This window comes from Neoarius graeffei, chromosome 3 (assembly GCF_027579695.1).
Source record: "Neoarius graeffei isolate fNeoGra1 chromosome 3, fNeoGra1.pri, whole genome shotgun sequence".
Taxonomy (NCBI): domain Eukaryota; kingdom Metazoa; phylum Chordata; class Actinopteri; order Siluriformes; family Ariidae; genus Neoarius; species Neoarius graeffei.
Window position 1 is genome coordinate 84,564,828 of NC_083571.1, and position 15,488 is coordinate 84,580,315.

Here is a 15,488-nt window from a genome sequence, read left to right on the forward strand (position 1 = left end):
AGACTCTTGAAAAAACTGTACAAAATCTCAGTTCCTCAACATCTGAATTGGACATTCTGCCCACCAACTTTTTTAAGTCTGTTCTTCACCTCATAATTACAGATGTGCTTCAGATCATAAATACATCCCTAGAGACTGGCGTTTTTCCTGTGTCCCTGAAAAAAGCTCTTGTAAAGCCCCTACTTAAAAAGAATAATCTGGATGCTTCAGTATTGAACAACTACAGGCCAATATCAAATCTACCATTCATCGGGAAAATCCTTGAAAAAATTGTCTTCAATCAATTAACTGCCGTCTTGATATCAAACAGCTGCTTTGATAACTTTCAGTCAGGATTTCGTGCCAATCACAGCACTGAAACAGCGCTGATTAAAGTTATAAATGACATACGTCTTAATACTGATGCAGGCAAAACATCGGTCCTGGTGTTACTGGACCTCAGTGCAGCTTTTGGTACTGTTGATCACAACATACTGCTATATCGACTTGAACACTGGGTTGGGTTGACTGGTAAAGTTATCAATTGGTTAAAATCATACTTAGAAGCTTCTTTGTTACCATGGGAAATTGTACCTCAACATCAATGTCCTTGACCTGTGGTGTCCCCCAGGGGTCGATCCTTGGACCATTACCATTCAAACTTTATATGCTCCCACTTGGACAAATTATCAAGAACAACTCAATTTTGTATCACTGCTATGCAGATGACACCCAAATTTACTTTGCTCCATCACCTAATGATTATGCCCCCCTTGAATGTCTCTACCAGTGTATCGACCAAATCAACAACTGGATGTCACAAAATTTTCTTCAGCTGAACACAGATAAAACAGAAGTAATTATATTTGGGAAAAAAGATGAAAGACTCAGGATTACCACTATTCTTGACACAAAGGGGATTAAAACAAAATATATGGTTAAAAATCTTGGTGTTTTCATTGACAGCAAGCTAAACTTTGGCAGTCATATGAAAGCAATCACTAAATCGGCATTTTATCACCTAAAAAACATTTCCAAACTAAGAGGACTTGTGTCAAAAAATGATCTGGAAAAACTTATACATGACTTCATCTCTAGTAGGGTTGACTACTGCAATGGCCTTTTCACAGGCCTGCCAAAAAAGACCATCAAACGACTTCAGCTGGTTCAAAATGCAGCGGCTAGGGTTCTCACACAAACAAAAAGAACAGAGCACATTACTCCAATTCTAAGGTCCCTTCACTGGCTTCCAGTAAGCTACAGAATTGACTTTAAAGCATTGTTGCTGGTGTACAAATCTCTAAATGGTACAGGGCCCAATTACCTCTCTGATATGTTGCAGCGGCCTAACCCAATCAGATCTACAAGATCGCAGCAGCAAAATTTACTGGTAAAACCTGTTGTTAAAACAAAGTGTGGTGAAGCAGCTTTTAGCTACTATGCAGTACAGCTATGGAACCAACTCCCAGAGGACATCAAAAATGCTCCTGCTGTTGGCAGCTTCAAATCTAGATTAAAGACCAAGCTGTTCTCAGATGCTTTCTGCTAACTGATAAATGTCATTATCTTTACATGTTTTAAACTTTACTTAACTTTTACAGTCTCTGCATGTTTTAAATTTTACTTAACTTTTATTCCATTTTATTCTGCTGTTTTTACTGAACTTTTACTTCATTTTATTACTTTATTTCTATTGCTTAATTCTCATATTATTTTTATTTTTCTTCTTCCCCCTTTATTTTATGTAATTTTATTTTTTATTGTTTACTGTTTTGCCTTTACCTCTGTAAAGCACATTAAACTGCCACTGTGTATGAAATGCGCTATATAAATAAACTTGCCTTGCCTTGGAGAGGGTTGCGTCAGGAAAGGCATCCAGCGTAAAATCGTGCCAAATCTAACATGCAGATTGAAAAGAGAAATACCATACCGGATCAGTCAGGGCCCGGGTTAACAACAACCGCCTCCAGTATTATTGGTCAACAGGGTGCCGGTGGAAAGTATGCTACTGTTGCATCAAAATGGAGAAGGAGAAAGAGAGGGGGGAGGCGTGTTAGGAGAGAGCATGAAAGATGGAAGGGAAGGAGCTTAGAATTGAGGGTAGGAACACTGAATGTGGGAACATTGACTGGCAGAGCGAGAGAGTTACAGTAGCAGGTATGACGGAAAGAAGGAAGTTGGACATTTTATGTGCGCAGGAGACGAGATGGAAAGGAAGCAAGACCAAGAACATTGAAGGTGGATGCAAGTTGTTTTATTATGGAGCCGATGGAAAGAGAAATGGTGTTGGTATTGTTTTGAGGGGAAACACAGGGAGAACATGCAAACTCCACACAGAAAGGCCCCTGTTGGCCGCTGGTCTTGAACCCAGAACCTTCTTGCTGTGAGGGAATAGTGCTAACTACTACACCACCGTGCTGCCTCAACTTTGCATTTACCTTCCAAACATTTAGCAGACATACACAATTCCAAACTGGATCTGATCACAGCATCACCCCCAGCCATACTTTGGATCTGAAAATTAGGGATATCATTTATACATACATTTGTTGAACTACAGTGGTGCTTGAAAGTTTGTGAACCCTTTAGAATTTTCTATATTTCTGCATAAATATGACCTAAAACATCAAATTTTCACACAAGTCCTAAAAGTAGATAAATACAACCCAGTTAAACAAATGAGACAGAAATATTATACTTGGTCATTTATTTATTGGGAAAAATGATCTAATATTACATATCTGTGAGTGGCAAAAGTATGTGAACCTTTCTTTCAGTATCTGGTGTGACCCCCTTGTGCAGCAATAACTGCAATTAAACGTTTGCGGTAATTGTTGATCAGTCCTGCACACTGGCTTGGAGGAATTTTAGCCCATTCCTCTGTACAGAACAGCTTCAACTCTGGGATGTTGGTGGGTTTCCTCACATGAACTGCTCACTTCAAGTCCTTCCACAACATTTCGATTGGATTAAGGTCAGGACTTTGACTTGGCCATTCCAAAACATTAACTTTATTCTTCTTTAACCATTCTTTGGTAGAACGACTTGTGTGCTTAGGGTCGTTGTTTTGCTGCATGACCCACCTTCTCTTGAGATTCAGTTCATGGACAGATGTCCTGACATTTTCCTTTAGAATTCGCTGGTATAATTCAGAATTCATTGTTCCATCAATGATGGCAAGCCGTTCTGGCCCAGATGCAGCAAAACAGGTCCAAACCATGATATTACCACCACCATGTTTCACAGATGGGATAAGGTTCTTATGCTGGAATGCAGTGTTTTCCTTTCTCCAAACATAACGCTTCTCATTTAAACCAAAAAGTTCTATTTTGGTCTCATCCGTCCACAAAGCATTTTTCCAATAGCCTTCTGGCTTGTTCGCATGATCTTTAGCAAACTGCAGATGAGCAGCAATGTTATATGGGCCTGCCCACTACTACATGCTCCATTAAGTCTTTAAACCCTGGCCAATCAGTGCCCAGAATCAGTGGGTGGGTGAGACTTGGGTTAACCACCGTCTTTACACAATGTTTTTCTCCCTAAAATGGAATGTGGACGGACACTAGTGGATATTTGTGAACATCCCTGTGCACACACAGAACCTTCACCACTTGTGCTTTCCCCAGTGCCTCACATTGCACCAGGCTTTGGTGGATTGAGGTCTGATTACAGGTGGAATCACGGGCGATTGCTCTAAGACAACGAGGGAGGCTCAGCCTCCTCTAAAAATGACGAACATCGTGTAGGATGAATTGCGCTAGGCTTATGTTATAGCCGACCTTATAACATTGCTATTTCAGATCCAGAATCATAGAAATATATGTGCTCAACCCAACTACAGTGCAAAATCATTCCGTTATAACTTTCCCTAGTTCGCCTAATGTGTGCGTGAGTTTTTCCCCCTCGTGACAGCGCGATGCAGCCCAGCCTCAGTGGACTTCAATGGCATTTGGGAGCTATGCGCTTTTCAATATCAAAATGCAAGACGATTATTGGACAAATACTGCGAAAACGTCCGCCCCACGGAGTCTCACGGACTCCCAGCCTCAGTGGACTTCAATGGCATTTGGGAGCTATGCGCTTTTCAATCTCAAAATGCAAGACGGTTATTGGACAAATTCTGCGAAAATGCCCGCCCACGGACTCCGAGCCTCACAGTGGGAGGGACATGGCAGTTTCCGCGAGGAGACTGGTGACTGGTGAAAGCGGCTGGATATTTTCTTTGATTGACAGCTCATTTCAAATATAGACAGGCAGCGGTGAATTTCAGTTCAGTCCCATGCGGATTCGCAAGTGCTGTGGTGTATTGTAAAAGATCAGCTTACATTTCCATTTCATTCATTACATACGGTGTCTACCAGCTTTTTTAGTTTCTATATATTTTCATTGTAAATAAAGTGTAAATATAGTGTTGTCAAGTTTGCTATCTTAGTTCCAGAAATTTCGTTTATTTGAGTGACTGAACTTGAACTTGAGGGGGCTAGTCAGCTAGCAAGAAAGCTGCACACAGATGCCAAGCATTGCTGATTTAATTTTGGCGAAGCCATTTGCCAGTCTTCCTTTTGAGGAAAAAATTAAAATTAAAGAGCAGGGTAGACCAACGCCTCAAATTGACTTGGTGAAAAAGGTCGGGAATAATACTCGTTCCTTTCAGCTCTCCTGGTATGAGAAAGTGAATTGGCTAACAGCAAATGACCCACATCAACAACAGTAAATAGGCTACTTTAGTAATATGTCATGGATGGACCAAAAATATAGAATTTATTTAAAATGTTTATGCTGAGTATATTATATTGGAATATATATTTTTCTGGATATGAATTAAACACAGCTACAATTTGGAAAACATTTTTAAACAAAAACACAGCCGAGAACATTTCACACTACAGACCTGGATTAAAAGTGAAGGGTTATCAAAATTGTCAATAAAACATTTCTCAGTCAAAATAAGTAAAATATAGGAAAAGTGTGTTTGAATGAAATGTGTGGCACCCAGCTCTATGTTTGGCTCCCCAAGGTCAGTGCTTGTGCCTATTCCAGAACACTCTGCTGTTACTGCTGAGGTTCCTGACAAAGAGCTGCTTTCAATAATGATCAATTTTTAAACAACATGCCACAATTTTAAAATATAAAATGTTAAAATATACCCCCCCCCAACACCACCATCATGTATATTGGACAGTAGGCTAATGGGCCAAAAGAACCTGTTGTTTCACAGTTTGTGACCCTGCCAACAATCAGCCAGATCAGAGGCAAGAGTATGGGCAAAATTGATGTGTTTTTTCTTTTTTCTTTTAAAATCTGGAAATATCATAACCGACCAGCCTCCCCTGTTTGAAAGACTACCAGCCACCACTGGCTGGAATCCACCAACGCGTGATATGTTTCCACTTGAACACACCAGTATACGATACATTCTGACCCAATTGAGGGTGGTCTCTGGCTTGTCTGGGATCTAGACCACAGCTCCCACTTCCATGGAAGAGCACTGGCCCTGGAGATGCCCGGGCTCTCCACAGCACAAGCATACTGGCCCAGGCTACACTTCTGCACCAGCAATATGAGAGTCACTCATCTGGGGTGGAGAAGACACAGACACAGAAGGGGGAGATGAGAGGGAAACACCACAGGTGCGCTGGGCCCACTAGGGGGGTGCCAGCCCTGCCTCCACATTGGGGGAACAGGACGGGAATGGGAAGAGGAGAGAGAGGAGGAAGGAGAGAGATAGAGAGACAGAGAAAGAGGCGGAATTTCCACCTGCTGCTGGAACCGCTGCCAAATGGTCTTCCGCCAACTCGATGGCCTGATCCAGTGACGCTGGGTGGTGGTACTACACCCACTCCACTGTTCCTTCAGGAAGCCAGGTGATGAACTGCTCCAGTGTCACCAGGTCGATGATCCCCTCGGTATCACAGTCCCCTGCCCTCAGCCACCGCCGGCAGGCGTCCTAGAGCTGTTGTGCCAAATGCAAATGGACAGCCGACTTCCTCCAAAGTCAGAATGCAGAAACATTGGTGATGTTGCTCTGGAGAGTGGTTGACACGCTGCAGGATGGCTCGCTTCAAGTTGGCATAGAACAGCCAACTGTAGACAGGGAGCTGTTGCTCGGTGGGCTGCACTTCCCCTGTCAGCAATGGTAGTAGATGCACCACACGTTGCTCGACCAGCCACCCCCATGCTTCGGCCGCTTGCTCAAAGAGGGCAATGAACATCTCCGGGTCATCGTGTGGTCCCATTTTTGTCAGGGTGACATGGGGTGGGTTCGTTGTGGTGGCGGTTGAGGATCCCGCTGACACAAGCAGATGTCGGAACACCTGTCGATCTTCCTGCTGGGCCAGCAGCAAGGCTTCGAAACATTGCTCCTGCTCTTTCCAGAGGGCGGTCAGCAATTGCTGTTGGCTCTGTTGGGTGGCGGCGAGGGCATGAATTAGATCCTTCAGCGGGGAGGACTCCATGAGGTGGTTCCCTTCAGTATCCTCACATGAGGCACCACTGTTGCAACTTTCTGATGTGGGTGGAATACTGAAGCGCAGCAGGCGGGAAATGATGTTAACTCATCTCATCTCATTATCTCTAGCCGCTTTATCCTGTTCTACAGGGTCGCAGGCAAGCTGGATCCTATCCCAGCTGACTACGGGCGAAAGGCGGGGTACACCCTGGACAAGTCGCCAGGTCATCACAGGGCGCACTAATACATATATATCCCAATTTACTTATCTCAGAATTGTGTGAAGAGGGGGCGGCACGGTGGTGTAGTGGTTAGCGCTGTCGCCTCACAGCAAGAAGGTCCGGGTTAGAGCCCTGTGGCCGGCGAGGGCCTTTCTGTATGGAGTTTTCATGTTCTCCCCGTGTCCGCGTGGGTTTCCTCTGGGTGCTCCGGTTTCCCCCACAGTCCAAAGACATGCAGGTTAGGTTAACTGGCGACTCTAAATTGACCGTAGGTGTGAATGTGAGTGTGAATGGTTGTCTGTGTCTATGTGTCAGCCCTGTGATGACCTGGCGACTTGTCCAGGGTGTGCCCAGCCTTTCGCCCGTAGTCAGCTGGGATAGGCTCCAGCTTGCCTGCGACCCTGTAGAACAGGATAAAGTGGCTAGAGATGATGAGATGAGATGAGATGAGATGAGATGAGATGAGAATTGTGTGAAGAGTATCTGGGAAGCCAACACATTTTTTTTATTATTATTAAACAGTTATTGCACTGAATGGGTAAAAAGCTATTAGATGACATCAATTCCATGAACCTGTACTTAATTTTATAATCTACAAGCAGCCCAGAAGGCAACAAAATCTGTGTCTATTTTTGAGAAAGCTGATGCCAGAGATCACGTACCTGCATTTTGCATGTTTTGTTTGCACATCTGGTTGTTCTGTAGCAATTTTTTTGTTATTATTATCCCTCACTGGTACATATGCCCAGACTGATTAATCTGTACACCTAGGGTCCACAGGGACCCCACCACTATTTCATGTACTTTGTATCTATATTTAGTATACAACTGCCTCAAAAATTGTTTAAATGATGTGTGAACTTCTAAGTCCATAGAAAAACTGATTTTTTTTTTCTGGTTATAGTGGTTTTATTCAAGGAAAAAAGGAATACACAATATTTTCACATTTTTTACTTTATTTTTTCCACAAATTTTTGTGCTATATCAAGTCTAAAGAAGGGTGTTATCACATCCTAGTGCTACTTTGATAATACAGTAGAAGAAAATATAATAAAGATGTACAGGTAAAGCATATATTTGGCTGATTTATCAAAATTACCCTATTGAGCACTGGGGTCCAGGTGGATCCCATGATAATAGCATGAAACTTAAGGTCCAGTTGGGCAGTTTTTCAGCCACAAAATCACTTGGCTATTAATTCAAGTGGGTATGAACATAAATTTCACTCGAACAAAAAAATCAGAGTGAAACACAACAAACACTTGGAGTAGAATAGTCTTTGCAGACATTGCTGCCACAGATAGTGCAGCATTGCTGGGGCACATGGACAATGGAACACAGCAGAATTTAGCAGGGGGAAAAAAAGGCACGCAGCGGGTGCTAATTGTGAGCTCTCTCCTTTTTTTTAACCTCCTTGGTATCTGCAACAAACTATACAAACATAGTGAAATGAATCCTGTTAATGTTGTTGAGTATATTGTTTGAATAAAGTGTGGCTGAAAATAGCTGAAAATTAGAGAGTCCGGCTGGGGTCGACGTGGACCCCAAATGAAAATCTATTATAGAAATTCTATAAATGCATGCAATGCAATAATCTGTGGTGTGTGGAGTGACAACCTGGTGAGTGACAACTATCTAACATAGCAGAAAAAAAATTTGGTAACATAAAACATATTACAAAATACGGAATGCTGGGGTCTGCGCGGACCCCATGTGTACTCATCTCATCTCATTATCTCTAGCCGCTTTATCCTGTTCTACAGGGTCACAGGCAAACTGGAGCCTATCCCAGCTGACTACGGGCGAAAGGCGGGGTACACCCTGGACTAGTCACCGGGTCATCACAGGGCTGACACATAGACACAGACAACCATTCACACTCACATTCACACCTACGGTCAATTTAGAGTCAACAGTTAACCTAACCTGCATGTCTTTGGACTTTGGGGGAAACCGGAGCACCCGGAGGAAACCCACGCGGACACAGGGAGAACATGCAAACTCCGCACAGAAAGGCCCTCGCCGGCCACGGGGCTCGAACCCGGACCTTCTTGCTGTGAGGCGACAGCGCTAACCACTACACCACCATGCCGCCCCCATGTGTACTGATTAGGGTTAATAATATCATTGCATGTTTACTGAAGGAATTGATGTCAAAATTGTTATACGTTTTGCCCGTCACTGCATAAGATGCATCATGTAAGATTTAGTGTGTTAACAGTAAACAGTTTCCTATTAAGGCATTTCATTTATTGGTATTTAAATAAATGATCAATTTGATGAAATGTCAAATTTATATTATTTTCTGCTTTAAGACTGAGGGCATGGGGCAGATCTTGTCCATGCTCAAGAATGAGTTCAAGGACTTGTTCCTGTTTGGACAAGATAACTGTGGCTGTGCAACATCACGCTAACCACATTTTATTTATGTGTTACTTATCCATTTTATGCAATAGGGATCATTAGACTGCATCCTTGGCAGGTGCATAAAATACTCTCAGACTATCCCATGACATTTAACAATATTCTAACAATTAATAACTGTTCAGCAATGTTAAATTATAACATTCCTGTTGGACTTTTGTTTCCTTTAGCACCTCCTACCACTCAGCTTTAGTCTTATAGCCATCGTTGTCTGACTGATGAGTGCTGAGCCTGGTAGATCATGTTTGTGCTTCTGTGGGAATGAATCTTTGTATTATTTCAGAGGCTCCAACTTGGGAAATTGCAAAGAGGGAGGGAGACAAGTTTGAGCGCCGTAGGCACGAAGGCGAGTTTTATATATATATATATATATATATATATATATATATATATATATATATATATATATAAAATGTGTGTGTATATATAATGATGTGTGTATGTATGTATATAATGTGTGTGTGTGTGTGTATATGTGTGTATGTGTATATATGTGTGTGTACACATATATATATATATATATATATATATATATATATATATATATATATGAAGGGGCGGCACGGTGGTGTAGTGGTTAGCGCTGTCGCCTCACAGCAAGAAGGTCCGGGTTCGAGCCCCGTGGCCGGCGAGGGCCTTTCTGTGCGGAGTTTGCATGTTCTCCCTGTGTCCGCGTGGGTTTCCTCTGGGTGCTCCAGTTTCCCCCACAGTCCAAAGACTGTTAACTGGTGGGTTAACTGGTGACTCTAAATTGAATGTGAATGGTTGTCTGTGTCTATGTGTCAGCCCTGTGATGACTTGGCGACTTGTCCAGGGTGTAGCCCGCCTCTTGCCCGTAGTCAGCTGGGATAGGCTCCAGCTTGCCTGTGACCCTGTAGAACAGGATAAAGTGGCTAGAGATAATGAGATGAGATGATTCACCACATTTCATGTCATCTCATCTTCTCTAGCCGCTTTATCCTGTTCTACAGGGTCGCAGGCAAGCTGGAGCCTATCCCAGCTGACTACGGGCAAAAGGCGGGGTACACCCTGGACAAGTCGCCAGGTCATCACAGGGCTGACACATAGACACAGACAACCATTCACACCTACGGTCAATTTAGAGTCACCAGTTAACCTAACCTGCATGTCTTTGGACTGTGGGGGAAACCGGAACACCCGGAGGAAACCCACGCGGACATGGGGAGAACATGCAAACCTCGCACAGAAAGGCCCTCGCCGGCCACGGGGCTCAAACCCAGACCTTCTCACTGTGAGGCAGCAGCGCTAACCACTACACCACCATGCCGCCCCCATTTCATGTCAAATCTTATTAATAGTAACAGATCTAGATAAATCCAGTGACTACAGACCAAATTTTAATATGCCTAAAGTCAAGGTTAATGTCAATAATGACTATTATAAATTGACAATGGTAAACCATGATGATAATGTTCTTCTAATAATATTCTATTTCTAAGTCTAAGTGAGTAAAAGTCAGACAAAAAAAGTCAGACAAGTTGGTTAGAATCTAACATCTGGTCTAGTGATCTAACCCTGTCAGATATAGGGTCGTCTTGTTGCCGTCCAGAATAGTCCGCCATTCGTCCCTGGCGACCATCGCGACGGGCGATCCCAACTTTATCTTGGTGATTTTCTGATATTTTTCTTCGTAGTTTGGCTTTCGCCATTTCCACCAACGGAACTTTATTTCATTATCTCATTCAAGAGAACATAAAGTTAAAGATGAGCAGGCAAAAAATGCAGACAAAATGCAGACGCAAAAAAACAAACAAAATGGTTGAGTGTCGCGGGTTTTCTCGTTCTCTCGCACGTATCAGTAATAGCGCCATCTGTATGCTTTATCGGTAACTGCTAAGACATTGGGTGGCTCAGTGTGACCCCGCGGCGGACCGAATTCCACTCCATTCATATGCGCGCATGTCTCCGGCATTCACTCCAATCCCCCCGTTACGCCGATCGGTGTGCCGACCGGGGAATCAGCATATACCGTGGGGTACACACTTGAGTCCACCCATACAATGTCAGACACACGAAAAGCGGAAAGTCAACTATTAATTTTCGTCAACATAAACGGATCAAGTTCAGGGCCGGAGCAGCGTTTTAAAATCACCGAGGTCCGTGATGCGCAAAGCGCGCGCCGAAAAATGTTCGCCATATTTAAATGAGAGGGGTGAATTACACACCACACAAGAGATCTATTCCTGAAATTACTTTTAATGGTGTTTGAACTGAATATCATCAGTTTTAAAAACAAAAAATCATGTATGTGGCAAGAGTAAGAATGATTTAAGCTTGTTTAATGGTTTGATCTGGCCCAAGCAATGAGGACAAAACTGTGCTGCTTTGAAAATGTAAATTGAACAGCTTGATGAAAGTGTGCTGATGGTGACCATGGAAACCCCGTGTCTGCTGCACTGCGTTCCTCCCCCAAGTCGCGTGCTCATTCGCTTTTGTGTTCTTGGTCTCAGAGCCGCGCGCACCAAACAGACACAGAATCAACGTTTAACATAATTAACAATGCACTTTTTACGGAGACGTTTAAATGTTATTCTTTTTTTTTTATCCAGTTGAATATTTAGCGTATAAATGTATTTTCAGCTCTTAAAAATGACTGAGGTCCAGACCACGGGGGCCTCATAGCTGGCTACGGCCATCATCAAGTTATATTTTTTTTAACTAATCATGTGTAGTAAGGGCGGGCGGGAGATTTTTATGTTGTCAGCGGGAGGTCGGGAGGATTTTCTAAATGTTCCCTAAAGTGGGAGAGCTCCTGCCCACGGCAGGAGAGTTGGAGCCTCTGTTATTTGCAAACGGAGTGTTGGAATATGCACACCACAAAGTCATGCCTGGTTTGAGTATGTATGTTGTACAAATTAATTCAACAATTGTATGTATAAATGATATCCCTGATTTTCAGATCCACAGTATGGCTCGGCGTGTTGCCGTAATTGGAGCAGGATGCGCTGGATTGACCAGCATAAAGTGCTGCTTGGATGAGGGTCTGGAGCCAGTGTGCTTTGACAGCAGCGATGACATTGGAGGGCTCTGGAGATTTAAGGTGAGATGTTTTGCTGGAGAAATTAGATTTGTTCGTTTTCCAATGGATTAATACAGCAAATTAGACTGATTGATAGCTATCCTGTCAAGTAGGGCCTGACCAATAAAGGATTTTTGAAAAAAAATTACTTAAAGCATATACACAGAGCCATTGCCTCACTTTCATTTATAAATGCCTTGAGACCTCAAGAATGGCACAGGAATAATTTTAAGTGTTAACAATAAATCTAGTGTAGTAATTTTTATGATTAAAGTGATTCATATAGGTAGCGGTCTGAGTGAATGACTTTCACGTCCGTAACATCACAGCAGGAAGTCTATCGGTCTCATCGCCATTTCCGCTATACTAAAACACGGAGCTGACTGCAACTCCGATCCTCCATTCTGAGCTAATTTGTCACTATGCCACGTAGATGTGTTGCTGGCCGGTACAGCAACATGAAAGAAGTGGATTTACGTTGCATTCATGGCCCAGGAATGTTCAAACTGCAAAGATTTGGACGCGTTTTGCGAGAAGTTCACAGGCACATTGGATGCCTATGAAGTGGTCTCTCCTCTGCTCTGCACATTTTACTGAGGACTCATACAAGACCTCTGACCTGTTGAGGAGCGTTGGCTATAAGCCCGTATTGAAAGAGGGTGCAGTATCAACAATTAAATAAAACTACAAGAAAAGGATTTATTTTATTTATTTATTTTAAAGGAAAGTGAGTTTAGTTGCACCAGTCCTCCCAGAGTGTGAGCCGAGGGTTGTTGGTAAAACCCGGGACAGAACGGGACATATCACCTGGGCAGTGACCTCCCCGCGGTTGTTGCTAAAACTGGTGACATCCCATTCCGTCCCGGGTTTTAGAATTGCCTGAGCTGAGCAGTAATGGTGGAGTAGTCAGTATGGAGAATGAGTGGACCAGCCATCTGATTTTCTCCACTGGATATTGCTGCCATCTCGCCCTTACGTGGAAGAAGCGAATGAACGGAGAACTGAACGAACAACTGAAAGTCAGATTGTTTCAAACAATCTGCCACAAGACCAGCCTTCAAGAAGCGAGAACACAGATGGGTAAGCTCCGACTCTCATTTGGATAAAAAAAAACAACAAAAACAACACGTTGTTTACCTGCATTTAGATTAATACATGTAACTTGTATTATGTATTTAAGTTAGTGGTATAAGATTATTTAATTTGCTTCAGAATGTGATTGTCTCAGTTCATCTGATTATTTAATTAGCCTTTTATGTTTTATCAGTGAAAATGCACGCATGTACATGTATGTTGCATAAGTTATAACACCTATCCTGTTTTAGTAAGAGTCAACCCACAATCAATGAAGTCAAATCAGTATTAGTTGAGCAAGTCGGAAATGGTATTTCTTACTTTCACCATAAATGTTTATTTATATGACTTTGATCTATAGCTGTAAAAGGCCTCTGCCTTAAAATCGGTTACCGCTGTGACGTCACACACTCAGGGCTGGCTGGCTCAGCAGGACAATTCGAATGCCAACTTTGCGGTCAATTTTAACTCTCAAAAATATATATTTTTAATTCCCATTTATGCAGCATACAAGAGTCAAGGATGGAGATACTATCCTCTCAGAAATTTATTTAAAAAGAAAGGTTCTGCGTATCTGCTTTAAAAATAAATAAACAAACAAACAAAAACAGTCTGAAAGCCTTTGTCTGATTGGCATGCCTTTTCTACTCTGCTTGGGTCAGCTGGTTGTTGTGAGTTTGGCTTTATAAATGTGAGGAGCACAAATAGAGTACAAATTTTTTGGGTTTTTGTTTGTTTGTTCTTTCAAATTTAGAGGATTTTGTGAACATCAAATAAATTTCCCTGACAGGGTATCTCATCTCATTATCTCTAGCCACTTTATCCTGTTCTACAGGGTCACAGGCAAGCTGGAGCCTATCCCAGCTGACTACGGGCAAAAGGCGGGGTACACCCTGGACAAATCGCCAGGTCATCACAGGGCTGACATATAGACACAGACAACCATTCACACCTATGGTCAATTTAGAGTCACCAGTTAACCTAGCCTGCATATCTTTGGACTGTGGGGGAAAACAGAGCACCTGGAGGAAACCCACGCGGACAACATGTAGACTCCGCACAGAAAGGCCCTCACCAGCCACGGGGCTCGAACCTGGACCTTCTTGCTGTGAGGCAACAGCACTAACCACTACACCGCCATGCTGCCCCGACAGGGCATCAGTAAATTTTATCTTATCTTGTCTTAGAAGAGGGCTGAAATCATAGCCTGTGCAAATCAATGGATCTTTTTGCATTTTTTTTTTTTGCAATTCATCCTCAAATGTGATGAGAGTTTGTACGATGCACGAAGTGAAATGCTCATTTGAACAATTTGCAAATAAATTTGTTCGTATCCAGCTTGATAAATGAGGCTCAATGATGGGGCGTGTGGCCAAAGCTGTGTGGAAGCAGGTGCTAAAGAAACTGCAAGGCCAGAAGGTTTTGTGGGGGAGCTCTCTACTTAATGTGTACATGCAGACAATAGGCAGGAGGAAGTAGCCCATCGAACCATAGGATAAGAGGCAAGGCTACCGCAGAGTCTAGAATATCTGGGGGCCTTGGACACAGGAACAGACCAGTAGACAGTAACTAGACCATAAGTCACTGGAATCTCTACCCAGGACAGAGTCAGCAGCTCATGGTACTAGATGAGTACCTACATGATGCCCTACAATATTATGATATCCCATTCAGGGTGTATTTCTGCCTTGAATCCAGTGTTTTTGGGATAGGTTCCTGACCCACCAAGATCCTGTCCTGATCAGAATAAAGTGGTTAATGAAGATGAATGAATGATTTTTTGTGTGTGTCATGTGCATTTTTTTTCACCCATTAAAACATACACAAAAACTCTCATCTGGAAATATAAGATGTCCACAAAGACACATTTAGAAGAAGTGGCTTGGATATGCAGATGCATATTGCACTCTTTTGTAACATAGTGCAAAGGCCAGTACTGTAATAATTAGTAATTGGGTCATTCCATGCCAAATCAGCTGAGAAGCACCCTGTGTTATCCTCAGCTGTCTTCCTCAACGCGTAACTTGCTGCGCTGGCTGAGGATGTTGCACCAAAAAGATGCACAATCATTCTGTATTCTTTCAGGGGCTGAGTGATGTCCCCGTCTGGCCACCAAAGGAAACGGAGGAAGTTGACATGACGAGATGAGACCTTTACTTGGTGGTACATTTTGGGTCATTCCATGCCAAATCAACAAGAGGTTATGCTCGACCATCTCAGATTTCAATGAAATTTGGAGGGCTCAGAGATACTATTAAAAGAAGTTAATCCCCAAAACTTGAGCTTCCTATCACCAATAGTT

The 15,488-nt window shown here is 42.8% G+C and overlaps 1 protein-coding gene across 1 annotated transcript in view; it reads left to right on the forward strand.

The window, feature by feature from the left end:
- The window catches only part of LOC132882957 (flavin-containing monooxygenase 5-like), a 44,812-nt gene that overhangs the window by 16,334 nt on the left and 12,990 nt on the right, over window positions 1-15,488 (forward strand). Inside the window, exon 2 of the mRNA XM_060916072.1 lies at window positions 11,993-12,133. Within this exon, the coding sequence (XP_060772055.1) occupies window positions 12,002-12,133 (132 nt within the window). The 5' untranslated portion in view covers window positions 11,993-12,001. The remainder of the gene's footprint in view (window positions 1-11,992; window positions 12,134-15,488) is intronic.